We start from the raw sequence: 27436 nt of genomic DNA on the forward strand, positions 1-27436 counted from the left end.
CTCTCTGTGACAAAATACTCGACTGCAGTCGGGTATTTGCACAGATACACGACTATGATCGAGTATTTAAAAATAAACATGACAAGTTCTCTGTGACAGTCGGGTATTTGCATAGATACACGATTGTAGTCGAGTATTTAGAAATAAACATGACCAGTTCTATAACAACCAAAATACACGATTGTACTAGGGTATGTGCCCAGAATAAAAACTCTTTTTAATCATTCATTATATTGATGACACAATCAATATAGATTTTAAACATATCAAACTTCAAATAAATGAAACTAACTATAGTCCGGTTGCCTATCAAATAACATAAATCCAATACTTATTGAAATCGTAAATAAGTCGTAATACAATAGAAGTTGTTTAACATTCATCTTCAATTTTTGGCATATTCAACCCAAACACTCGGTCTATATTTTATAAGCCTCTGGTCGCCTCCCTTCAATACTTATTCTTAGAAAGCCACACAAACACGGTTATTCATCTACGAAACTAAAAGATAGAAATTTATCACTAAATATGAAAGATATTAAAAAAATTAAAACAACAAAAATTAACAAGTATATAAAGTAAATAGTAGTACATGTGCTTGTTTATGTTTCATTCGGTCTAACTACGGGCTCATTGCTAGACAGTGGGATTGGTGCACTGCAAGTTAGTCGATTATGTCCTCGAGAACCACACCTACCACACTTACGGCGCAACTTCTCTTCGCCTTGTGATGGTATCCTAATTTGTTGTGGCCGACCCTTTTTCCGCTTTTCCACAGGGGGCAAAACCTCATTACTTTGCACTTCTTCTGAAACCTCCCATTCTTCTTCTGTGCTAACAGAATATATTGTTTCTGCATATGCTGCAACCCATGCTTCACTGGAATAATAACGAGAACACATGTCATATACAGACAATGTTTCTCGATACCTACAAACAGCTAATGCATGTTCACAAGGTAATTGATCGAGTTGAAATTCCCGACAACTGCATGTCTTGTCAAGAATGTTGACGTGACCATTAAGGTCACCATCTTTAACAATAAATTCATACATATTTAGTGGCACCACTTTATATATACGGGAATTCTCAGATTTTGTTATCCCATCAACATCATCATGAACAATAACATTCACATTTTCCTCATTTGACCTTCTATCATTGGGTTGTGTTTCAGGAACAAATTAGAATATTGACTGATCTTCAACAACAAAATTGTTTGGGCTTAAACATTCACCTTCGACATATGGCTCAACAGGTTCTTCTGGACAGCTATCTAGCCCGAAATTAGGGTCCACATGAGTAATAGGGGTCACCAAAATCTGTTTTCTTTGGTAGGTAATGCAAAGAGGAATCTTCAACTCAGCTCCACTAATTGTTTCCTCTAGAAAATAATCTACATCATCATCATTCATAATTGTGGATCAAATGTTTTGAGCTTAAACTTCATTTCAATATCAAATTCAGAAATATCAATACAAATAACCCGAGATACTTTTTCTATCAATTGTGCATACGTTGTAGAACGGGGCACCATAATCCCTCTTGCCTCCGTACCATTAAATCTATAATGGCCGTTTTGCTCAATCCATTCACCACAAAACATAATAGTCACACGTACTGAAGTCATTTCCTGTAATAATACAACAGTTGATTATACAACAAATACAAAAATAAAATCAAACAAGATTTATAATGAAGTGTGGATCTGTCTGCCTATTTACACGACTGACGTCGTGTAATTGATAGTTTACACGACAATAGTTGTGTAACTTGCTAAAATACACAACTATAGTTCTGTAAACAGTCAGATGATATATTTAATAAAATATAACTGTAATCTTTGTACTAACAGAATGCTAAGTGTCATAACAACTACTATATCTTTCAAACTTGCACGATTGTTGTCGTGTAAATTCATACATACATGACAGAAGTCGTGTAAGTTACAAAAATACATGACTCAGTAAATAATCAAAGGACATATTTCTTCTTAAAAAAATGTTGGGATCTCATACCAATTGGAACATTTTACATATATACACAATTATAGTATGTAAGTTTATACGTACACGCTAGTAGTCGTGTAACTTATTAACACACACGACTATAGTCCAGTAATAGTAAAATGATATATATAGTGTAAAATATATATTTTTTGAACCAATAGAATGATAAGGTGTCATAACTCCATGAATTTTTTTTTGCACATTTTCACGGCTACAATCGTGTAAATACATACATACACGACTGCTGTCGTGTATGTCGGGTGCAGAAAAAAAATTTGACAACAACTTCAGGTTTTAACGAATGTAGTTATAAAATCCATCAAATAACAGTCATATGATGCAAATGTAATGAAAATATGAGTTGCTTTAGTGTTTATCACAAACCAAACAAAACCCTAAAAATAATATAATGTCAACAAATGGAATAAATAGCCCAAAATAAAAAATAAAAAGTTTCAAATACCTTATTCATTGGATGAATAATACACTCAGCTGCAAACAAAAATGTGCATTAGCTGTTTTGTGAGTCCCGATTTTGAGTGTAGTGTGAGTTTTTGTTGTGTGGAGTTAAAGAGTGAAGTAAAGAGTGTTGTGAGTTGTGTGTGTTTTATATTTTTCTTTAGGGACATTTTAGACAATGTACCACATAAAAAGGCATATTTAGATAATTTTCAAGTATGGGGTATATTTAACTAAATACCATACTTTTAAGGCATATTTAATTAAAAACCCCTTTTTTTTCTGCACCCAACATACACGACAGCAGTCGTGTATGTATGTATTTACACGACTGTAGTCGTGAAAATGTGCAAAAAAATTCAATTATTATGACACCTTATCATTCTATTGGTTCAAAAAATATATAATTTTCACTATATATATCTTTTTACTATTACTAGACTATAGTCGTGTGTGTTAATAAGTTACACGACTACTAGCTGTACGTATAAACTTACATACTATAATTGTGTATATATGTAAAATGTTCCAATTGTTATGAGATCCCAACATTTTTTTAAGAAGAAATATGTCCTCTGATTATTTATTGAGTTATGTATTTTTGCAACTTACACGACTTCTGTCATGTATGTATGAATTTACACGACAACAATCGTGCAAGTTTGAAAGATATAGTAGTTGTTATGACACCTAGTATTCTGTTAGTACAAAAGTTACAGTTATATTTTATTAAATATATCATCTGACTGTTTACAGAACTATAGTTGTGTATTTTAGCAAGTTACACAACTATTGTCGTGTAAACTATCAATTACACGACGTCAGTCGTTTAAATATACAGACAGATCCACACTTCGTTATAAATCTTGTTTGATTTTATTTTTGTATTTGTTGTATTATTACAGGAAATGACTTCAGTACGTGTGCCTATTATGTTTTGTGGTGAATGGATTGAGCAAAACAGTCATTATAGATTTAATGGTACGAAGGCAAGAGGGATCATGGTGCCCCGTTCTACAACGTATGCACAATTTATAGAAAAAGTATCTCGGGTTATTTGTATTGATATTTCTGAATTTGACATTGAAATGAAGTTCAAGCTTAAAACATTCGATCCAATGCCGCCCGTCCCAATTATGAATGATGATGATGTAGAGTATTTTCTAGAGGAAACAATTAGTGGAGCTGAGTTGAAGATTCCTCTTTGCATTACCTACCAAAGAAAACTGATTTTGGTGACCTCATGTGGACCCTAATTTTGGGCCAAATAGCTGTCTAGAAGAACCTGTTGAGCCATATGTCGAAGGTGAAGGTTTAAGACCAAACAATTTTGTTGCTGAAGATCAGTCAATATTCTAATTTATTCCTGAAACACAACCCAATGATAGAAAAATGTCAAATGAGGAAAATGTGAATGTTATTGTTCATGATGATGTTGATGGGATAACAGTTAGTGATCCAACACTGGGGAATGTAGCACATTCCAATAATAGATATATGCCTAAAGTTAATTTGTTTGCATGCAGCAGTTCATTCGACACTGATAACTCGCATTCTAATACTATTAACTTGCCATCTATGGAAGTTGTTGGTGATAGTGATTGGTTAATGGGAAAAAAGGTTGTTTAGTTCGAAAGAAGAGTTGCAACAAGTGCTTTTTATGGAAGCTCTAAGGAAAAATTTTGAGTTTAAAACCTTCAAGTCAGGGAAGAATATTCTTGCTGTTAAGTGTGTTGACGATACTTGTAAGTGGCGACTTCGTGCTATGAAGTTTGGAAGTTTGAATATGTTTAAAATCACAAAGAATTATAGTGTCCATAGCTGTGCACTTGATGTCCGTAAGAGAGATCATCGTCATGCTTCATTTAAACTTATAGGACATAAGATTTGTCATAAGTTTGATGGTGCTTCATCCTCATATAGGCCTGGTGATATTAGAGAAGATTTTCAGAAACAGTTTGGGTATGAAATAAGTTATCACAAGGCATGAAAAGAAAGAGAATATGCAATGGAGAAAGTTAGAGGCACACCTGAGGATTCATTCAAGTTACTCCCTTTATACATGGAAATGTTAAAGAAGAAAAATTCGGGCATCTGCACGTTTCTTGAAGTTGACAATGCAAATAACTTTAAATATTTTTTTATGGCAATTGGGGGTTGTATACATGGATTTATTTCATCAATAAGGCCAGTCATTGCAATTGATGGCACGTTCTTGAAGGGAAAATTTAAAGGAACTTTGTTCATTGCGACAGCATTTGATGGTAACAATCAATTTTATCCTGTTGCATTTGGTGTTGGTGACAGTGAGAATGATGCATCATAGGGATGGTTTCTAATGAAGTTAAAAGTAGTAATAGGTGAAGTTCCTAATTTGGTTCATTTCTGATAGGCACCCAAGTATCCAAAAGAATGTTAACATCGCATTCCCAAATGCTGCATATGGTATTTGTACGCACCATTTAAAGCAAAACTTACGAGTTAAGTTTAAAAAAATCGAGGTGGGTGCAATTGTTGAACTAGCTGCAAAAGCTTATCGACCACAACATTTTAATTACTTTATGAATGAGATACAAAAGGTCGATAAAAGAGTTGTAAAATATCTTCAAGATGCAGGGTATGAGAAGTGGGCTCGTTCTCATTTTGATGGGTTGCGTTATAGTATTATGACAACAAACATAGCAGAATCCATGAATTCTGTTCTTAAAAACCCCCGACAATTGCCCATTCACAAGTTATTGGATTCTATCATTGATAAGTTACGGGAGTGGTTTTGTGATAGGCGAAAAGAGGCAGTTAATTGTCACACACGACTTACAAAATGGGCTGAAAATGAGTTGTTAACAAAATCTGAGAATTCCCGTACATATAAAGTGGTGCCCCTAAATATGTATGAGTTTATTGTTAAAGATGGTGATCTTAATGGTCATGTCAACATTCTTGACAAGACATGCAGTTGTCAGGAATTTCAACTCGATCAACTACCTTGTGAACATGCATTAGCTGTTTGTATGTATCGAGAAACATTGTCTGTATATGACATGTGTTCTCGTTACTATTCCAGTGAAGCATGGGTTGCAGCATACGCAGAAACAATATATCATATTGGCACAGAAGAAGAATGGGAGGTTTCAGAAGAAGTGCAAAGTAATGAGGTTTTGCCCGCTGTGGAAAAGCGGAAAAAGGGTCGGCCACAACAGATTAGGATACCATCACAAAGCGAAGAGAAGTTGTGCCGTAAGTGTGGTAGGTGTGGTTCTCGAGGACATAATCGACTAACTTGCAATGCACCAATCTCACTGTCTAACAATGAGCCCGTAGTTAGACCGAATGAAACATAAACAAGCACATGTACTACTATGAACCTTATATACTTGTTATTTTTTATTATTTTTATTTTTTTAATATCTTTCATATTTAGTGATAAATTTCTATCTTTTTGTTTCGCAGATGAATAAACGTGTTTGTGTGGCTTTCTAAGAATAAATATTGAAGGGAGGCGACCAGAGGCTTATAAAATATGGACCGAGTGTTTGGGTGGAATATGCCAAAAATTTATGATGAATGTTAAATGTTGAGTGTTAGAAAATGTATATTTATAAAGGAGAAAATCATCATTTTACACTTCAAGTTTTACTAACACCCTTACTTTTATGTATTTAACCTTCTTTTGATTTAATTCCGTGTGTTTTATTTTAATTAAGTATTTTATGTATTTTAGGGGCATCATAGTCATTTCATAATAAACGAGAGATCAGACGGCAAAACGGACATCACTTTTGAACTCAGGACGGTCGAAAACCTTAGGAGCAGCATAAAAGGAAAAATGACATTGTTCACATGTACGGTACTATTCATGTGTACGGTACTATCTACGTTACTGTTCACATAGACGGACGATGATGTGGCATTGACTGATGAGGTGTCACGATCCTGTTGGACTAAAATTCTTATGTACTGTTGATGGTGACGTGACAGCATATCAGTGGACCAAAAATCTCGCGTACGGTACATACATCACACAGGATTATTTTCAACCAAACCGCGTTACTGTTCAACCCGGGTCAAACCGTGTTACTGTTCATCTGCGTGGTCAAACCGCGTACTGTTGACTTATGACGTGGCGCAATCCTGAGCGTCCAAACTGTTTTTAATCCGATGGCCATGATTTACTCCATGTATTTATAAAAATGGGGCCTCCCCCCCTAATTTGATATCTCTGAATCCATTTTTGGACTCCATTTTCTGTAATTCCTTCTCCATCTTGTATTTTCTATGTATTTTAATAAATTTCCATTTTGCCCCTAGTTCAATTATGAGTAGCTAATTTTCTTTCAAGCTTGGGTTGAAGGTGAAGTCTCAACATGTGTCATGGGCTTTATTTGGTAAATTTATTTTCTTTTCCCCCCTAATTTTGTGGATGATTTGACTCTCGTCGACAAATAATAATAATCTGTCTAGATACCGCCTTGGTTACACCGGCTCTCTAGTACAAGGTTATTATTATTTGGCACGATAAGTCCTTAGCACCATATTGATTAGAGTGTGGTTCATGAGGTGTGGATTCCCCCCTCATGATTTAATTGGTATTAATAAGGAATATTTAGCCAATGGTGCATGTTGATACGGATCCAGATACCCAAGTACGTCAATTTAATAGATTTTCACTTCAATTTATTCTCGTCATTTCAATTCCAATTTTAGAATTATTCTTGTCATTTCAATTCCAATTTTAGGATAATCTAAGCCACCTTCACCACAAAATCCAACCACCCATTTACAAAATTAATTCTATACAAAATTAAAATCCACCTCCTCGTGGGATCGACACTCGTCACCATTAGTCTATACTACAATAGATTCGTGCGCTTGGGAGTTCAACAAAATTTGCACAACATTAAACAACTTCTATTGTATTACGACTTATTTACGATTTCAATAACTATTGGATTTATGTTATTTGATAGGCAACCGGACTATAGTTAGTTTCATTTATTTCAAGTTTGATATGTTTAAAATCTATATTGATTGTGTCATCAATATAATGAATGATTGAAAAGAGTTTTTATTCTGTACACATACCCGAGTACAATCGTGTATTTTGGCTGTTACAGAACTGGTCATGTTTATTTCTAAATACTCGACTACAGTCGTGTATCTGTGCAAATACCCGACTGTCACAGAGAGCTTGTCATGTTTATTTCTAAATACCCAACTGCAGTCGTGTATCTGTGCAAAAACCCGACTGCAGTCGTATTTTCTTACAACGTATTCCCTGTGCATATATGGCAATCTTGTTATATCACATAGATTGTACAAACTATCTTATCTATCATTAATATAATTAACAAAGAAATAAAATATATTAATGATGTCAATTGTCTTTAATGACATCAAATATCAACAACATCCTCATCATAACTATTACAACTCATAGTCCAAAAAATGACACTACAAAGTTTTTTTCCATGAACTATGCCCAAATAATTTTACAGCCAAGGCTTGTCAAAATTATGTAATATGATCTTGTTGGCAATATGAATTGATATCAAGTCCATGGGCTAAGACCTCCAAGTACCGCAACAAAAATGCTCCACAATCACCACTAAAAAAATTCATATAAATCAATTGTTAAAAATTATCATTCTTATTATTATGTTCAAAACACATTATATATATAGTACATACCCTGATTGTTATTGCGGGATGTCACGCACTCGCACGATGGGCCAAGGAATTTTTGATATAACCTAACTACAGTCTAGATGTGTTTCGTGATATGCTATCTTTTGAAGTACTAGAGGTATCATGTCTGCAACAGGTAGCAATTGTCTCACCAAAACTGAATCCTTTGTTAAATCTATCATGGAGTCATAAATAGAAATCTTGCCCCCAAGTATATCGACCACACCAAGAACCCAATGATCATTCATGAATATTCGCAAATACACATACAGAATACAGACAATATTCTTAACAAGTAACGACAAATATATCTACGAAATGCGGTAACTGTTTTTATCTACTTGCAGTGCATATGATGTAAAACTTACAGTGGAAACATTTTTCCAAGGAGTGGCACAATCCAATTTTGTACCATTAGCATAATCAATGCAGTAACAATCCTTGTCTCACACCCTATCTGGGTCTCCCAAATACACCTTGTGTCTGTCCCTCAAATTATTCTAGAAATTTAACAATAATATATTAGCTATTATTGTTCTAAGAAGTTAAGGAGTAGGCTACAGAAAAATGACTATACCAGAAAATTACTGTCCATAATGGCACAAGCTTGTCCATTCCGAGTCGGAGCCTTGGACATTTCTTTCCTTAAGTAGTAGCAGCCAATGTCGATGTGCTGAACATAAAGTGTGAAATAAGTAAAAAAAATTACAAATATTTATCGTAATAATCACAACAAAATTTATGACTTACGAGATTAGACAGCCACATGTCCGGTGTATATAATTTACGGAAAAATTCACGGTTAACCTCCATAAGAGTCAAATCGATATATTTACTGCATATAATCGATTATAAAATTAGTAAAACTATTAAATAAACATACAGTATAATTATCTGGAGTTAAAAAAAAATTAATATCATAATATGAGATAACTCACGGCTCTTTTTTATCATTTTTTATGTCCATCCATCGCTACAGCTCCAATAACTCCTCCTGGAGTATAAGGGGACACACTTCGAAGCTCTTTGTCTCTTGAGGGTGCACCTCAACATCCGTTGTCTCTCGCGGCTTCTTTAAAGGATTAGTGTACGGTGTCCGTAAATAAGTGGAAGTTTTCATATCCTTTCTCTTCCGTAAATTGTACACCAATCTACAATCTTTTTCTTCCGTTGAGACGATAATAGGATCCCTCTCTGTACCATGAGAATCATCTGGCGTCATCATGTCTGTAGCCCTTTCTGTACTACAAATATTGACAAGCGTCTCCAAAGGTTGTTGCATAGGTGATTGACCCGATGCGACGTCCATGGGATCGTTAATAGGCTGTAGACATAACAACCAAATTGTTAGAGAATTAAATAAACATATATACTAAATGAAAAAATATTAATACTTTTATATATCAAACCTTAAAATCAACCCCCTGAGGTTCTGAGGTTGAAGACTTCTCAATTAACTGAATAAGCCTATTCAATTTATTGTCGATCACGTTAATATGATTGATTTTCCCCTCTATGTTATCAATCTTTGTGTCCATATTCTTTATGGTATTTTCCATCTTGGCAATATTTTCTTCAATGTTTTGGATGCAACAACCAAGATGATTAACCTTCTCCTCGAGAATAGAACCATCAAACGCACGGGAGGCATGTCGAGATGGACCACCCTGACATGTATAAAAAATTTCAAAATATTATATTAGCCTTGATGTAGTCGTGTACAGTCGTGTAAGGTATTCATTACACGACCACAGTCGAGTGAAGTATTTATTACCCAACTGTGGTCGTGTACAGTATAAAATGAAGTAGTGTAGCAAAAATATTGAAGCAAATATATATTTTTGAGGACTGAGAAATAAAAATAAAAATAACCATAAACTAAAATCATTTGACTCAATAGAAAATGAAACAAATATTACAACAACAAAGCAATGAAATCAAAAGTTCCAAAGTCGATGCTCACAAATAGGTTGCAACTTAGTATTTTTTTTACTAAGTAATGAACTTATTGGATAATAAATAAGTTAGTATCGCAGTATTTTGTTACTTACTCCCTTCATAACAGATATGCATAAATAGGTAAACAATTTATAGCATAATTTACAGCATAATTTAATAGAACAGTGACTTACCTTTTTTTTGTGACCTCAGCTGGTATTGATGCTGATTCATTTAAATGTTCTGGAGGCAATGTTCTTGGAGCACTGGAGGTGGGTGCACCATCTGAATCACTATCATCAAGAAAACCATCAAAACTATTTAACTCACTATCATGTGATTCATTATCTTCATGTGAAGGATTTTCCTCTGGATGACTATCTGACTCAATAGCATTATCATTCTCTTCACCGATCTCTTGAAGCCACTCATCTTCACTAAAATAACTCATGTAATGCTTATTTGCCTCGACATCTCCGGTAGCATGTAATTTTTCTATGAAAACCATCCTGGAGGCTTTTTTTATTCAATATCTTCATTTGAATCTCTTCAAACTCTTTAGGCTTTGTTGATTTCCATCTCAAAATCCTTGGAAATAAATCACCATAACGCTTTGCACATTTATCACCGATGACGGAAACAGCTTCATATGCCCACACCTATATAATCAATGACACATTTATTTTCAGCAAAAAAAATTGGTAAATTATAAATAGAAAGATGATGCTGACAACTATCACTGGTATAATATGAATACTATCATGGATTGAAATTAAGGAAGAAGTAGCTTATTGAAGCAATATATGAAAAATAACTTAAATATTCTCAGATTGGGAACAAGAAAATTTTTAGGCAAAAAATGATTGAAGTAAAATAAAGAGCACTTATTCAACAACTCAATAAGCGATTAATAAATTAGTTTAGTTTTGTTACCATAAAAGCATGGGGGAAACCATGCACACTGCTTCTTAGGCTTCGCCACACGCTGTGCAACGCCTTTTCTCAAACTATCAATGGTCATCTTGAAAGAAATGCGTCCCCAGGGAAATTCATTAAACTCGGTAAAATTGTCCACAAGGAGTATATTAGTTTCATTTATATAATTTATATTCTCCTTTCCAAGTAACATGGACTCAACAAAATACAACATGGCCAGCTTGACCATTTTCATGTCATCATTTGACTTAGCCCGCAAGAACTTTGTACGAAGTTCTTTTATTGTGATTGCACAATTTCCATCTAGGAACTCATTAACTATTCTGTAATCATCATCATTATTTTTAGTATCGGGCTCATACGATGAACTGCAATCTAAGCCTGTCACCAAAGCAAACTCCTCCAATGAAAATCGAATATTTTTTCGTCCAATCCTAAACCACATTACATTTTCATCTGATTTCACTTCTCTCAATAATATGTTGTGGAGTAACTGAGCAGAAAACTTTAACTCTTTCACATCCAAAAAATGATCGAAACAAGAACGCCTGAAAATATTTTTCTGTGCCTCAGAGAGTCTATCTTTAATGTCCTTCACTGCCTCTAGTGATGATCGGTTTGAAATCTTTGCTTTGAAGTATTCAGATTCCTTGATCTTCGGTTCCATCTGCATAAATACAAAAACAATTATCAATCAATATATAAAATGATTAAAAAGTTGCATAATAATATATTTTAAACCAATCATAAAAATTACACGACATACCAATCGAGTAAATCATTCATTACACGACTACAGTCGAGTAAAACATGCATTGATCTACAGTCTACTATATAAACCATAGATTTTTTATAACATTGGAAATAAAGTGTTCATACCCTACGCATGTCCAGTGAAGAATTCTTTACAAACTACAGTCCAGTAAAGAACTAATTATGCGAATATAGTGGAGTAAAGTGTTCATACCCAACTACTGTCGAGTAAAGTATTCATCACACAACAACAGCCGTGTAAATAATTCTTTACTCGACAGCATTTGTGTATGAAATTCTTTACTCGACAGGTAAAGAAATTCTTTACACGACAACAGTTGTGTAAAGAATTCTTTACACGACTTCGGGGTAGAAGTCAGGTAAATAAATGCTTTACACAACTGCATTGGAGAATTCTTTACACGACTCCAGGGTAAAAGTCAGGTAAAGAAATTCTTTACACAACTGCATTGGAGGCTAGATTATAATAATAACTAAAAAAAGGAAATTGAGCTGCAAATCACAACCATAGACTACACATAGTATAATACAATTAATTGAACGAAATCAATAAAAAAAATATAAACAAATTAATTGGTGAGATGTATCAACAGTGAACTGTTCAGTTTGTGTACTAAATTCACATTTGAAATTTATGAATGTAATTTTGTAAACTTAATGACGAGATGTATCAACAATGAACTGTTCAGCTCCTGAATCAACTTTAATTATGGCTATTTTATGTGATTTCAGCATTGAAGTATTTGCAGGTACTATACAGAGGCATTATAGTTCCCAATCAAGAATATGGAATTTGTCTCGACAACTTGAATAACAAATCTCCGTACTTCCCAGTTTCAAAGTACTGGTAACAGAAACACATTTTGGCAGTAACACATTTTTCCAGTTTTTCCATAGTTCTCATCACCTTGTGACAAATTTGTAAACCACAAGTTATTCCTCTTTTTCTCTTTCCTAATCTAACATTATTAATCAAATAAAATGTAATGAATTTGTTCAATGACTTTATCACAGCTTCATGAACTAATTTCAAGACAACTCCTAGTCTAGAAGTTCACGAAAAATGTAAAATATCTCTTCTGCAATGTTAAAAATTTGTTTACTGTTGAGCTATTGAAAAGCTACTCCTGAATTCTGGAGTATGCCAGAGCAATCATTTTCAAGATGAATATACAACTCCTCATGGATGGAAAGCAAAATCCTAGTCCCACCTAACATTTCCACAGATATTAAATTGATAAATTACCTTCAAAGCACAAGGGTTACAGTCAATTTCTCGTTTGACTTGTTTTGCCGCGTTTCGACGAGAGTGTAGAAGAGTTGTTGTAAAATGGCAGGGATTTGTAAAATGGAGGACGAGACGCTGAAGGAGAGTGGGGGAATTGCAGCTACTGGTTTGCACAGAAGCGGCGTCGTTTTACTTGTTTTGTTGCGTTTCGGCTAGAGTGTGTAGAAGAATTGTTGTAAAATTGCAGGGATTTGTAAAATGGAGGAGGAGATATCCAGAAGAACGGGCTGAAGGAGACGCTGCTCATGAGAGAGAATTGGGGGTTTTGTTACACGATTGGTTGTGGTAGCTTGGTTGATTTAGGTTTTTCATTAGGGTAATTTCGTAACTGCACGTTAGAAAAGGCATATACAGGGAATTTTTTAGTATGGGGGTGTTTTTAGATAAATACCCTATTTTTAGGGTATACCACAGACCAATCCCTGGCGTTGAATTCGTCAATCACGACCAGCATACATAACGTCCAAATTTCCCCAATTCATACAAACTGAATTCGGTCAAAACAGATAAAAGTGAAGTTGTTGTTGAGTATAACCAAGTTGGAGGGTTTGGGTTTGATTTGCGACAAGGGAAGAGAATTGTTTGGTTTGAGAGAAATTGGGAAAAGAAACGAAAATGGAAGAAAAATTTGGAGCTGGGAGAGACACGAAATATTAATGATCCTATAGTTGAAACTGCGCTCATCAGTTGGATATTGTTTTAGGTTAGTAGTTTTATCATTATTTATACTTCATTTTTGCAAGTGAATGACTTTATTAGTTGATTGTTTCTTAATTTATAAGAAAATTGAAATATGACTTTGCTGTAATTATGTATGAGCTTACAGTCATTTAGGGGGTGTTTGGTACCCCTCATTACACGGGATTGCATTGCATTAGCAATGCAGCCCCATGTTTGGGGTACCAAATAATGCACCCTAATGCAGCCATTGGGTGCATTAGCTAAACCTGACATGTAGTCGAGTTTAGCTAATGTGTCCAGTTACCGCATTAGCTTTAACTTCCTTTTATTTTTTTTTACTTTGTAATAATAATAAATGAATATAATTTTTAATTTAATATTATATTATATTATTTTTACATTATAATTTTAATATAAATTAATAAATTTATTGTAACATCATATATGGTATTAGGATTGCTTCATCGTTCATCTTAAGAGTAAGAAGCAGTTGCTGCAATAAATTGGGCATGCGTTTTGTAACTTCAAGTACATGTTGGCAAGAAAAGTACATTGTGCCATTCCCACGAGACTGGAAGAGACTATACAAACCTCCAATTAATTATCCCCAAATCAAGAAAACTGTTTGGATAAAGTTTGTCGATCAGCGTTTATCAGATGCCTTTCAAGTTAGTATCTTCGACATACGCTATATGTTTGACTTAATGTTTTCTTACTTGTTAACATTTGTTGGACATATACAAATAAACACCTTTAGATTCATATGAAATTATTCAGAAAGTTAGTTGTGTTAATAAGGAGAAAAGAGCCTCCAACAATGTTTTTCGATACCTACAAACAGTTAATGCATGTTCACAAGGTAGTTGATCGAGTTGAAATTCCCGACAACTTCATGTCTTCTCAAGAATGTTGACATGACCATCAAGGTCACCATCTCTAATAATAAACTCATACATATTTAGTGCACCATTTTATATCTACGGGAATTCTCTAATTTTTTTAACAACTCATTTTCAACCCATTTTGTAAGTTGTGTGTGACAATTAACTGCCTCTTCTCGCTTATCACAAAACCACTCCCTTAACTTATCAATGATCGAATCCAATAACTTATGAATGGGCAATTGTCGGGTGTTTTTAAGAATAGAATTCATGGATTCTATTATGTTTGTTGTCATAATATTGTAACGCAACCCATCAAAATGAGAACGAGCCCACTTCTCATACCCCGCATCCTGAAGATATTTTACAACTCTTTCATCGACCTTTTCTATCTCATTCATAAAGTAATGAAAATGTTGTGGTCGATAAGCCTTTGCAGCTAGTTCAACGATTGCATATACCTCAATTTCTTTAAACTTAGCTCGTAAGTTTTGCTTTAAGTGGTGCGTACAAATACCATATGCAGCATCTGGGAATGCGATGTTAACATTTTTCTTGCTACTTGGGTGCCGGTCAGAAATGAAAACTAAATTAGCAACTTCACATATTGGTTCCTTTAACTTCATTAGAAATCACCCCCATGATGCATCATTCTCACAGTCACTAATACAAAATGCAACAGGATAAAGTTGATTGTTACCATCAAGTGCTGTCGCAATGAACAAAATTCCTTTAAATTTTCCCTTAAAGAACATGTCATCAACTACAATGACTGACTTTATTGATGAAATAAATCTATATATACAACCCGCAATTGCCATAAAGAGATATTTAAACGTGTGGGTGCCGGGTTTTTCTTCTTTAACGTTTCTATGTATGCAGGGAGTAACTTGACTGAATTCTCTTTCTTTCCATGCCTTATGGTAACATATTTCAAACCCAAACTGTTTCTGAAAATCTTTTTTGATATCACCAAGCCTATATGAGGATGAAGCACCATCAAACTTATGATAAATCTTTTGTCCGATAAGCTTAAATGAGGCATGACGATAATCTCTCTTACGGACATCAAGCGCACAACTATGGACACTATAGTACTTTGTGATTTGAAACATATTCGAACTTCCAAACTTGATAGCACGAAGTCGCCACATACAAGTATCATCAATACACCTAACAAAAAATATATTCTTCCCTGACTTGAAGGTTTTAAACTCAAAATTTTTTCTCAAAACTTCCATAGAAAGCACTTCTTGCAACTCCTCTTTTGAACTGGACAACTTTTTCCCTATTAACCCATCACTATCACCAACAACTCCCATGGATGGTAAGTTATTACCATTAGAATGTGAGTTGTCATTGTCGAATGAACTGCTGCATGCAAACAAATTAACTTTAGGCATATATCTATTATTGTGGGGCAGAAAACTCATATTGCAAGGTATTACATTCTCCACTGTTGGATCACTAATTGTTATCCCATCAAAATCATCATGAACAATAACATTCACATTTTCTTCAACAACAAAATTGTTTGGGCTTAAATCTTCTCCTTTTACATGTGGCTCAACAGGTTCTTGTGGACAGTTATCTGGCCCGTAATTAAGGTCAACATCAATAATAGGGGTCACAAAAATTTGTTTTCTCTTGTAGGTAACGCAAAGAAGAATCTTCAACTCAGCTCCACTAATTGTTTCCTCTAGAAAATAGTCTACATCATCATCATTCATAATTAGGATGGGCGGCATTGGATCGAATGTTTTGAGCTTGAACTTCATTTCAATATCAAATTAAAAAATATTAATGCAAATAACCCGAGATACTCTTTCTATCAATTGTGCATACGTTGTAGAATGGGGCACCATGATCCTTTTTTCTTACGTACCATTAAATCTATAATGGCCGTTTTGCTCAATTCATTCACCAAAAAGCATAATAGACACAGATACTGAAGTTATTTCCTACAATAATACGACAAATGATTATACAACAAATACAAAAAAAAATCAAACAAGGTATATAACGAAGTGTGGAATTGTTCGCCTATTCACACGACTGTTGTCGTGCAATTGTTAGTTTACACGACAATAGTTGTGTAACTTGCTAAAATACACAACTATAGTCCAATAAACAGTCAGATGATATATTTAGTAAAAAAATATAATCTTTATACTAACATAATGTTAGGTATCATAACAACTAGTATATCTTTTTAATCTTGCACGACTGTTGTCGTGTAATTCACACATACGCGACAAAATTCGTGTAAGTTGAAAAAATACATGACTCAGTAAACAGTCAGATGACATATTTTTTTGCTAAAAATTATTTTTTTTGCACTGATAAAATGCTAGGATCTCATAACAGTTGAAACATTTTACATAAATGCATAATTATAGTATGTAAGTTCATACGTGCTCGATAGTAGTCGTGTAACTTATTAAAACACACTACTATAGTCCAGTAATAGTAAAATAATATATTTAGTGAAATAAATTATATTTTTTGTACCAATAGCTAACTTTTCCATATGTGATTTTTTTCACCAAAATGTGAAGCCAAATATTTGCAACACCCTAAGAATTATTAGTTTTAAAATTTTGATGCCCTCACCTCACATCAGGAATAAATCATTGACAATAAAAATAAATTTGTTGACTAGAAAATGCATTGATTTGACTTTCTAGATTTTTCTTTTTTTGACCAGAATTTTCTTTTTCCGCATGGGACTGTATTAAAAAAATGAAAAAAAGAGGAAAAAGAAAAAAAAAAAAAAAAGAAAATAGAAACAGATGTTTCCTTCTAGAAAAAGGAATATGATTTGAATGAGTGCTGTGCTGGCGTGGAGCACAGAGAGTCCGAGCGAGGGGAGAGGAGGCATTGGGCAATGCTTTTGGTGTAAGGTCAGTCTAAACGGTAGCCCCCGTGGCCGTTAGGTGGTGGGCGTTTTAATTTAATTTAAAGTTTTGAAAAAGTTTAGGTAATCGTATCGAATTCACCAACCATAACCACCCACCCATCCGTTGAAGTCTCTTATCTCTTATCTCTATCGTCGGCTTGCTGGCGGCATCTCCCGCGGCCTCAAACTAAGAGCAAGAGGTAAAGTGTTTTTATTCTTTTGATCTAATTCAATCAAAATTCTATCTGAAGCTCTTGCAATTCTTAGTTTTTAATTTTTACTTTTTCCTTTTTTGTTTCAGTTCTTGCCAACTAATTACAAACCCGATTCATTGAATTAGGAAGCAACCTACTTAATTTTATTCTATTATCTAACTAGTAGATAAAATATATGAGCCTCAACCCTTTTTATGCTTTGCATAGAAACCAAAAGAAACACCTTTTTGAGTTAAGTTTGTAGGAATTTTAGCTTTAAACCGATACAACACTATTTTAGTGTTTCTTTTTTTGTTTCTACACCCATTAAATGAACTCTTCTACTTCTTTTGGGGTTTCTTGAAACTGTAAACCACTGTAAGTTTTTTTTTTTCTCCCTCTTCTTTTTGGGCGAGATTTTGGGAGAGCTAGGTTTCTGGCTTTTCAAGCCTCATCTGGGTTTCATTTTTCAACTATTTTTGTCATATCACACTTTGACTAGTCGATTTGACAACGGTTTTTACATGTGCTGGTGTCAAGACATTTATTTTGTTATATGCTTGCATCAAGCCACTTGATTCTTAAAGTAGTAGTTTTTGTTTCATGCAACAACCTTCTGTGTCTTGATGCAGATGCCCAATTCATCCGAGGAGTTGGGGCTACACGGTGAGAACTCTGTGCAGCATGTTAAGGAAGACAGTGAATATGTTAGGCTGGTTATATCTGATGACCCAAGGCCTGCTGAAGGTGACACCTTACAACCTGAGCCAGAAACAAGGACTAAATCACTGATCCGCTGGATCAGAACCTTAGCACTATGCATTCTTCTTGTTATAATAATTCTCATTTTCCTCAAATGGGGAGTCCCTTTTCTTTTCGAGAAGGTACCTATTGTTAGTATATCTTGCTCTTACCATTGTATCGGTTTTCTTGTTTTCATTCACCATTCATGATTTTGTCATTAAACATTACTTCTATTTGTACATTACTTCTATTCGTAAATTGATGGATTTCAGGGTTGTTGGGACTTAGGGATGCACTGGATATTTGAAGTTGATAATTTCCTGATTGTCTAGCTAAATTCTTCGCATGGAAATATCTAAAAATTATGTATACATTCAAAACGAATTATTCTGTCGGAAACATAAAATGAGCACTTTCTTGAAGGAATTTTAAGTTGAAAAAACAAAAAATATTTATTATAAGGTTCTGTGAAATAGAATAGTAGACTCATTTTCTTTCCTTTGTCATATTGTGTGTGAACTTTTCAATTTTTTTGTTTAACTTAATGTGTTTTTTCAAGATCCTTCCAAGTTTATAGTTTGTGAAACATGGCACATCACATTCTGATTAGGGTGTCTTTGCCATATTTATGCCTGATATTAATTTTGATTCCGAAACTTTTATCAATTTATTGCAGGTTCTTTTCCCACTCATGCAATGGGAAGCTACAGCCTTTGGTCGTCCTGTTCTCGCCATAGTGCTCATCGCTTCTTTGGCCTTGTTCCCTGTATTTTTAATACCTTCTGGCCCTTCAATGTGGTTAGCTGGTATGATTTTTGGTTATGGACTGGGATTTGTGATAATTATGGTTGGTACAACTATTGGTATGGTCCTTCCCTATTGGGTTGGACTGCTGTTCCGTGACCGCATCCATGTAAGATTTTGATGGCTTTAACTGTGAATTAATTATTGTCTGCTTTTACAATTGAGTGTCCTTTATATGTGTCTTTGGTTGAGTGTGCAGCAATGGTTAAAGAGGTGGCCCCAGCAGGCGGCTATGCTTAGACTTGCAGCAGAAGGAAGCTGGCTCCATCAATTTCGAATGGTTGCTCTCTTTAGGGTTTCCCCATTTCCATACACAATTTTCAACTATGCAATTGTTGTTACAAGTATGAGATTTTGGCCCTATTTATGTGGGTCAGTTGCTGGAATGGTGCCAGAAGCTTTCATTTACATCTATAGGTCTGTTCACTGTTCTTGGGATTATTTTATGAAAAAAGGATCTTTTTCCTGAAAATATCCATGGGTTTAATTTGAGTTAGTCTTATTATGAAGTTGCTGACACAATTTTGTCTGCCGTGTGTCTTATTATGCAATCTGCTTTACTTTTGTTGCAGTGGTCGATTAATAAGGACATTAGCAGATGTGAAGTACGGGAACTATCACATGACTACTGTAGAGATTGTGTACAACATTATTTCCTTCATTATTGCAGTTCTTACCATTATTGCTTTTACCGTGTATGCAAAAAGAGCTTTGAAGGAGCTCGAAAGGGGAGAGGCCAATGGAGAAGAAACCTCTACTTCCACTGGTAGTGGTTTTGAAATGAATAAGCTTCCACTAGAAAGAACCAAGCACCCAACTTCCTCATCTTTTCCATTGTAGCTTGGGCAATGGACAGACTTAGTATCTGTAAAAAGTTAGGTATGTTAACAGGGGTATTAAAATCCTTGATGCTTGTTGTAATTTTTTTTTTTCTCTCTTCGTTTTCTTTGGGTGGTTTTAGGTCAAATCTATGTAACTGCAAAAATAGAAAACAGAAAAGAAAAAAGGTTGTGGTGCAAAGAAGGTTCACTGACCAAATGTTGTATCGTATTAGTTGGAAATGCTGAGTTTTGTAATTACATCTCATTGTACATTGAAACACAGTAAACTTTTTGTCTGCAAATGGAATCTTGGGATGAAATGCTGAGTTTGGTTACAAATAATGTTCTTGGAATTTGCACGAATGAGAAAAACTTACGGCACAGAAGAGAGCTTAGTTATGGATATTGTTGTTTCTTCAATAGGAAGCATTTCTTGAGCAACATGAGCATTTTCATTGGTTTCTTGGGTGGTCATCTTCATCAGCTGTGTTCCAGTGACATCTGAAATGGAGCCCTGCCTCTTGCTTGTTTCCCCCTTACTCTTTGAGCTTTCTAGCCAGACGTCTAAAGATGATTGTACAAAATCATCGAAAATCCCTTTCTTGAACTTTCCACCCATCTGGGTCACGATGGCATACAGAGGTAATGTGCTGTAACTGCAGAGAACCTGAACAATCGCACTGCATAATAAGCAAGAAATGTAACAACAATATCAGCAAACAAGCGTGTGTTCTATTAATAGTGTGAAGGAGAATGACTTCTGTGATTTACCCTATGATAAGTCGTGGGATGATGTAACCAAGTTTTTCCATAATGCATGATTGGAATCCGTATGTGCACTGCATTGACAGAAATTGAACAACTTGAGTGCGTTGATCAAGTACATAGATGCTTTGAAATTTATAGTCATTGGTGAATTAGACTTTGCTTACATACCCAAATCCAGACGACGAAAGCAATCTCAAATGAATTTTGAAATAAAATGAAGTGAATCAAGTTAAGAACAATGGCCGGGCGTTGAAACCAAAAGTATTCATCAGAAGGTTTCACTCGTCCTGCGTCTTGCCCCTGCCTTCTCTTTGGATCAACGTCCTGAGCTAAGCGGGTGATAATGTGTTCTAACTTAGCACCCACCAGAAGTAGAAGCTGTCACTCGATCCAACTCAAAAGTATTTGGTTACTGTCAAAAAGAACTTGATGAAAGGTAATGGAAAAGCATATTGACTTACAACTAATGGTAAAAAGGCCAACCAAAAGTATGTATGCCATCCTGCATTAATTGTAACACAATCAAGGGACTTGTTAGAAAGTCCATTACTATTTTCCATGGTTCAAGAAGAATCAGCACTAGATTGAGATTACCTTCAATATTCAGCAGCAAGAAGAGGACAAGAAATAGCCACAGGTACCACCTTAACATTTAGTTGATAAATTGTTAATAAAAATTCAATTGAGTGTTTCAAGGATCTGCCATGATTTTTGTGGTTACCTTATGCCAACAACCTTTCGGAAATCCCATTCAAGTGTCCTCATCATGTACTTGTGAAAATCAAAACTAGTGCTTGTAGGGCAATGAGCCTGCTTGAGAAAAGGGGGGGAAAAAAGCATGTCAAGAACTCGTACCATACACAGCAGCAAACTTTGAAATGGTTTAGGAAGTACTAGAGATAATTTCAGAGGAATTTAAACCATTATAAATCCTTGTCGAAGTGATATGTAATCTGACTTGGTCACAGAACCATAAAACTGTTTGAAGAATGATATCTGCAAATAAGACATTACAACTAAATGAGCAATTGTATCAACAGATGTGCTTTATAAGAAAGAACTTCGCCACTCACCAGCCAGCTTACAACAGCTGCCTTTCTCCAATATCCAATTGCACGTTTATTTAAAAACTCAAAGTGATGTTGTCTAGGAGTTTCCTTGGTTGGATCTGCAGCAAAATGAGGCACTTAAATCTGTTGTAGATAAATCGATCAATATGTTTTGGACTTTCAAATTCATACCTCTTTCTAACTGAGGTTGATTCCTTACAGAATCTTCCCAATGCTTCCATTGCCTTATCTGCATGACAGAAAAACTGAACGCTTCAAAATTTTGAGATTCAAAACCATGTGAAATTAGCTAATTCATCCATTTGCAAATTGTACTTTAAACCATTTTACATATTCTATTTCTGAAAAAAAACCCTCTAGTCTTAACAGATTATAGAAACACTGAATACATTACCTTCGCCCCTGCAAGAACCATTGTGGTGGCACAGAAGATCACATGTGTGACTGCTAATACAAAGATAAAAATGTGCAGCTGGTGTAATGCTTCCAGCGATAACAATGGAGTCTTCCCCTGAGTAAGGAAGGAGAAAGCCAAATTGTGATTGATGAATATCAAATAACCTTTCTTAAACGGAACACTACACCTCGTATGCAACTTTGCATCAATATGAATCATCTTTTCTCTTTTCATAGCCATCTTTATCCGTGTAAAATTAAAAAAGTAAAGACATTTAACCCATCGCTTTCGCTAGAAAAATTATTGTTTATATGCCAACGTATGAAAATGCACCTTGTTCATGTTCAACTTCCTTACTGGACAATGAAAAATCATTCATGTAGGAGGAGAATTTCTGAAAAGGAAAGCATATTAGCACACCTTTTTTGCACAATGTTCTGTGCTAGTGTCTTCGGACAAGAGCTGGCGTCGATTGTTTATAGTTCCCAGAGAAAATTTTTCATGTGAGACAGAGTTCATCTTGCAAGGAAGCATGTGGGAAGCAAGATAAGTTGGAATACACATGTGGCTTATCACATCTTGAAAAACCGTTAACAGAAGGGAAATGAACCCTAGAAGCATCAATTCTGTTTACAAGCATCAGCAACACATTGATTAGGCCTAAAAGCATCAATTCTATTTATAACAAGAACTGGATTTGCAGGGGTAAAAAATGCTTTTTCTCGTTTTCCCTTACCTGCAAGTATTCATTATCCAGGAAGTTCCTCAAATTTTATGTGGCATTACAGTAATCAAGGATTAAAATAAGGCAATACCATTGCCAATTTTTCCATTTCTTAACATTCTATTAATGCCTTTTATATGATCAGCAACATTGTTTCCAGAAAGATAAAAAAGGGCAAATAACTATGTATAGGAAGTAAAAAGAGAAAGAGACACCGGCGACAAACCCTCTTTTAATTTTTGCAAGGCTTCAAAGAGTGCGTCTTGCTTGTTTTTCTTCAGAAACTGAATTGTCAAAACAGAAGAAAAAACAAGAAAGAGAGCAAGTTCATTCAGGGAATTTCCATTATAAGATAGTAGTAAACATCTTCAAGAAAAGAGTTTCAGAAAAATAAAAATATCCTCATGAAAGATCAAGCCTACAGACTCTGGTTAGAACTGATGTCGAACAACAATAATTTAGATTACATAGGAGTTCACCAATTTGGCCTTCTCCCAAAAATAATGCAAAATCAATTCATGGATGAGAGAATCAGCTCTTTTAATAATTTATTTTCCTCGAAACATTCTCTATAGAGATTGTATATAAACTGGAAAATAAGCTCAATATAGACACACTCGGTGAAACTCGATGAGGTTATGGCATAGAGTTCGGCCATATGGAAGAAATACGGATGAGTGCATTCGGGATAAGCCTAAAGTTTCTCAAAATATGTAATGGCTGTCTGGGTACCTTTCCAAGTTCGTGAAGACCACGCTCGGCACAAAAGGATATGAGAACGATGACAAAACACACAACAGCAACCACCCATGTTGGTGTATGCTCCAGAGAGTTTGACGACGAAGACTCCTCTGCCATATCTTGAGACACTCGAGTTAATTTGGTAAAAGCTGAGTGTTACGGTGGCAATAGAATGCAAATGTTCCTTTCAGAAAAGATAAAAATATATATCTATCCTTTTAAGAATGTGAATAGATGGAAGGAATGGCTGCGACCTTTGGGGAGGCAAAGAATCAGCCTGTACCAAATATAAGGAAAAGAATGTAACTGACAGCGAGTAAAAGGTAGAAAGAATGAAGTAATGTGCAGGAGAAGTTGCCTTGTAACCGAAGCAAAGCAAAGCACAAAAATGTAATTTGGTGGTCATAGTACCGATTTGATATTTCCTGCTTTGTTAAGATTACAAAGAGGCATTTTGAATATTCAAATACAATTATCTAGACCTTTGTTGGGCTGACGGCAAAAGACTACCATACTGCTCGAAACAGACGCTAAGATTAGCGGATCTAAAGGGAAAAAAAATTTATCCAGCAAGAATGTAACTGAGAGAATTATGTGGAAATAGTTGTAATAGAATTCCAAATTGTTCCAAGAATACAAGCTTATGTCCTACATATTGCCTGTATTACAAATAAAAATAAATGTGTCTGGCCCAGGTAAACGAATTCTTAAAAGCAAGCAAGTGTCCCCTACTGTGTGGTTCTAAGGTGCCGGAGATGGTGATGGTTATGGCGCAGGAAACATCAGGGGAACCTCAGTGAAAATGGTGCTCTTGTCGATACCACCAGTGCTCTTTTTGCCTGACAAAGCCACAAGGGCTGCAACTAAACCTGCATTGTCATGCAGAGTTGGCACCGTGTAATTGTAATTACTACGGACGTCATGGAAACCGTCGTGTTTGTGAGGACCAGCAACCATGGCTCCCACGAGTGTATTTGGATTTGGCTTTGAAGAATGTCTCCATTTCCATCCTCCTTTGCAACTGTATTTTATCTTATTCTTAGGGATAGAAGCGCCTCTGTGGTGGACATATTGCGGGTATGGACTACCAAAACCCACAAGGTAACTCATTTTCTGAGGATTGTTGCCCAGGATGTAATCGATCTGCAAAATATGAGGAGAAAAATAAACTTATCAGCCGTAGTATATTAAACAAATAATAATAATAAATAAACAAAAATGAGCAAAACCAAATCCCGTAGCCTAGACCTTGCAGTTCAGGATAAAGTCTGTGCATACCTGGGTCTTGGCAAACCTTCGCATCACATCAGTTGTTATCAAATTGGGTCCACAGAACCATCCAAGTAAACCAGCAGCCTCAAGGCAATTACTGAATAAGGACGCCAAGAATGCCGCGTTGGTGACATATTGGAGAGGCTGAGGCCTCCCATGGTTTAATTGGATCAAGCCTCCTATGAAAAATTTCAGAAACAGTAACCGTGAATTCCTGAAAAATAACAATTTACTGACTGTAAAAAGAACATGACAGTTTACCTTTGGTTCTATTCCAGCTTGAAAAATTTGGAGGGTACGAGTAAATAGTTACGGCAGTTTGATTGCGAAATGCCCTCAACATTTCTTCATATGATACTCCAGATTTAAGAGTAATGTTAACCGGCTCAAAAAAGGTTAGAATCAAATAGGTTATATCAGCAGTAAACAGCCACGGTAATCAAGAAATTTTTAAATTATAATTAACAGTCTTACATTACCGAAAAATGTAATGAATCAATAAAATTCAAAGCAATTCAAAGCTTTTAGATAAATTCATGTAGGTGAAAGTACTAAAAGCAAAGTAAATGAATATGCCATCGATAGGGATTTACTCAGACTCGAAGTTCTGCGTCCAAAAATTTATTTTCTAAAAACAGGACAGCTTTTAGATAAGGTAATGAATCAATAAAAGGTTATATTAACAATTTACTGACTGTAAAAAGCAAATGACAGTTTAGCTTTGGTTGCGTTCCAGCTTGAAAAATTTGGAAGGTACGAGCACATAGTTATGGCAGTTTGATTGTGAAATGCCCTCAACATCTCATCGTATGGATACCCCAGGTTTAAGAGCAATCTTAACCGGCTCAAAAGAAGCTAGAATCAAATAGGTTATATCAGCAGTAAACAGCCAAGGTAATCAAGAAATTTTTCAAATTATAATTAACAGTCTTACATTTCCGAAAAGGTAATGAATCAATAAAATTCAAAGCAATTCGCAGCTTTTGGATAAATTTATGCAGGTGAAAATACTAAAAGCAAAAGTAAATGAATATGCCATGAATGCCATCGATTAGGACTTACTCCGACTTGAAGTTCTGCGTCCAAAAATTTTCTAAAAACAGGACAAAAAAATATATTTATATATATATGTGTGTATATTTTTGGCTAAAACATATTATTTTGAAGCACGCCATTGCACTTGACCCCAAAAAATGTTTTAAACCAGTTTAACATGCGGATACATATAAGTGAGAATTACAGGTTAAAATTACAGGTTTGCAACGTGAATGCCATGGCGGGCAGCACACTAGAGCACAAAATTTGATCACATTGGTCTTATACAAGTTAAGATGTAGAAGGAAGACGGATGAACTCACCGCGGTACCTGCAGGCATGTTGTCCCAGCTAAGTAAACTGTTGTCCAGAATTCCCCTGAAAATCCCGGCTTGTTTTCCGAGACCTGTAGTTGTAACGAGCTTAAGATAGGAAGAATTCCCAGTTGCATAGTACAGCCAAGCTCCACTCCAGGTAAACTCATCCCAGTAGCTTCTGGAATTATAGAACCAGCCAGCCTCTACACCACCAGCACTGTATCTGCCTCGATATTGCCTTGAAAACTTAAAGATCATTATGGCACTATGGATAAGTTTCTTTGAGTATTCCTCGTTGTCTTTGAAAACAATTGATGCAGCAGCCATTTCAGCAGCAAGATCCGAGCTACTGGTACATTCTTGAACCGGACGGTCATAATCAATACCCTCAGGGCGAATCCAACAATAGAGATCATTGGGAATTTTATTCCCACCAGATATATCCCCTACTCCAACCTATCGAAAGGTATGAAAATGAATTGATCAGAGTAGCTACTTCTTTTATATCTTGTTTTGTAGGGAACAACAAAAATCTTTATTACAATCAAAGAAAAGGATCTAAGTTAGCGAACCCAAAGTCTTATTGTCTGTCTACACATAAAATACCATGAAGGGGACAGGTTCATGCTGCGATATCTTCTTTGAATGTTGAATCTTCTCTCGAGCTTAAGATCAAAAATAAAAAAAACAAACCTTTTCAGGCTACATGACCTTTCCAAGTCACATTTAATCTAAAGCTGAGGAAATTGCTCATAAACAGAGCCATTTTCTATCCCCCCATCTCCCCACAATGGAATTTTCTCTCCACTTCCCACTTCCAAGTCTATGGAAGAGATACATTGGGATGCTCTTTAATGATGGTGGCTTTCCAAGGGTTTATGTAAGAACTGATTCTCACCTATTTTTAGTCATATCTAATTTACTTGCTTATGATAATCATAAGCGAAAGTTAACCCTCATCTAAAGGAAACCTCAAAGACCAATTCCTAAACCTCATTT

General features: G+C 35.2%; 3 protein-coding genes and 1 pseudogene across 3 annotated transcripts; 1 reads left to right on the forward strand and 3 right to left on the reverse strand.

Annotated features, from left to right (window-relative positions):
• Positions 1–602: 602 nt before the first annotated feature.
• On the reverse strand, positions 603–1055 carry LOC112098514. The gene has a single exon (XM_024185045.1). It carries the CDS (start codon positions 1053–1055, stop codon positions 603–605), a length of 453 nt encoding a protein of 150 aa, XP_024040813.1.
• Positions 1056–17436: 16381 nt separating this feature from the next.
• On the forward strand, positions 17437–20415 carry LOC18040156 (transmembrane protein 64). Its single transcript, XM_006431279.2, has 5 exons — positions 17437–17750; positions 18377–18628; positions 19165–19401; positions 19492–19709; positions 19865–20415. The coding sequence occupies exons 2-5, from the start codon at positions 18377–18379 to the stop codon at positions 20130–20132; spliced, it is 975 nt and encodes a 324-aa protein (XP_006431342.1). The 5' UTR covers positions 17437–17750; the 3' UTR covers positions 20133–20415.
• Positions 20416–20460: 45 nt separating this feature from the next.
• Positions 20461–23939, reverse strand: LOC18040157 (MLO-like protein 13). Its single transcript, XM_006431282.2, has 13 exons — positions 23805–23939; positions 23299–23356; positions 22769–22974; positions 22346–22462; positions 22123–22180; positions 21955–22049; positions 21803–21877; positions 21603–21691; positions 21476–21525; positions 21343–21383; positions 21050–21259; positions 20885–20952; positions 20461–20793 (listed from the first exon to the last, which is right to left on the reverse strand). The coding sequence occupies exons 1-13, from the start codon at positions 23928–23930 to the stop codon at positions 20487–20489; spliced, it is 1500 nt and encodes a 499-aa protein (XP_006431345.1). The 5' UTR covers positions 23931–23939; the 3' UTR covers positions 20461–20486.
• Positions 23940–24554: 615 nt separating this feature from the next.
• Positions 24555–27203, reverse strand: LOC18041143 (annotated as a pseudogene).
• Positions 27204–27436: the final 233 nt, after the last annotated feature.

This window comes from Citrus clementina, unplaced genomic scaffold (assembly GCF_000493195.1).
Source record: "Citrus clementina cultivar Clemenules unplaced genomic scaffold, Citrus_clementina_v1.0 scaffold_5, whole genome shotgun sequence".
NCBI classification, from domain to species: domain Eukaryota; kingdom Viridiplantae; phylum Streptophyta; class Magnoliopsida; order Sapindales; family Rutaceae; genus Citrus; species Citrus x clementina.

What these genes read in the sequence shown, in the direction of transcription:
- LOC18040157 (XM_006431282.2), bottom strand. Translation starts at nt 23,930, where the DNA reads ATGGCAGAGGAGTCTTCGTCGTCAAACTCTCTGGAGCATACACCAACA. An exon ending in TCAACCTCAGTTAGAAAGAG is followed by an intron (nt 22,050 to 22,122) that starts GTATGAATTTGA and finishes ATTTTGCTGCAG; the next exon opens with ATCCAACCAAGGAAACTCCT. An exon ending in CTTTCGTCGTCTGGATTTGG is followed by an intron (nt 20,953 to 21,049) that starts GTATGTAAGCAA and finishes CTGTCAATGCAG; the next exon opens with TGCACATACGGATTCCAATC.
- LOC112098514 (XM_024185045.1), bottom strand. Translation starts at nt 1,055, where the DNA reads ATGTATGAATTTATTGTTAAAGATGGTGACCTTAATGGTCACGTCAAC.
- LOC18040156 (XM_006431279.2), top strand. Translation starts at nt 18,377, where the DNA reads ATGCCCAATTCATCCGAGGAGTTGGGGCTACACGGTGAGAACTCTGTG. An exon ending in TGTTCCGTGACCGCATCCAT is followed by an intron (nt 19,402 to 19,491) that starts GTAAGATTTTGA and finishes TTGAGTGTGCAG; the next exon opens with CAATGGTTAAAGAGGTGGCC. An exon ending in GCTTTCATTTACATCTATAG is followed by an intron (nt 19,710 to 19,864) that starts GTCTGTTCACTG and finishes CTTTTGTTGCAG; the next exon opens with TGGTCGATTAATAAGGACAT.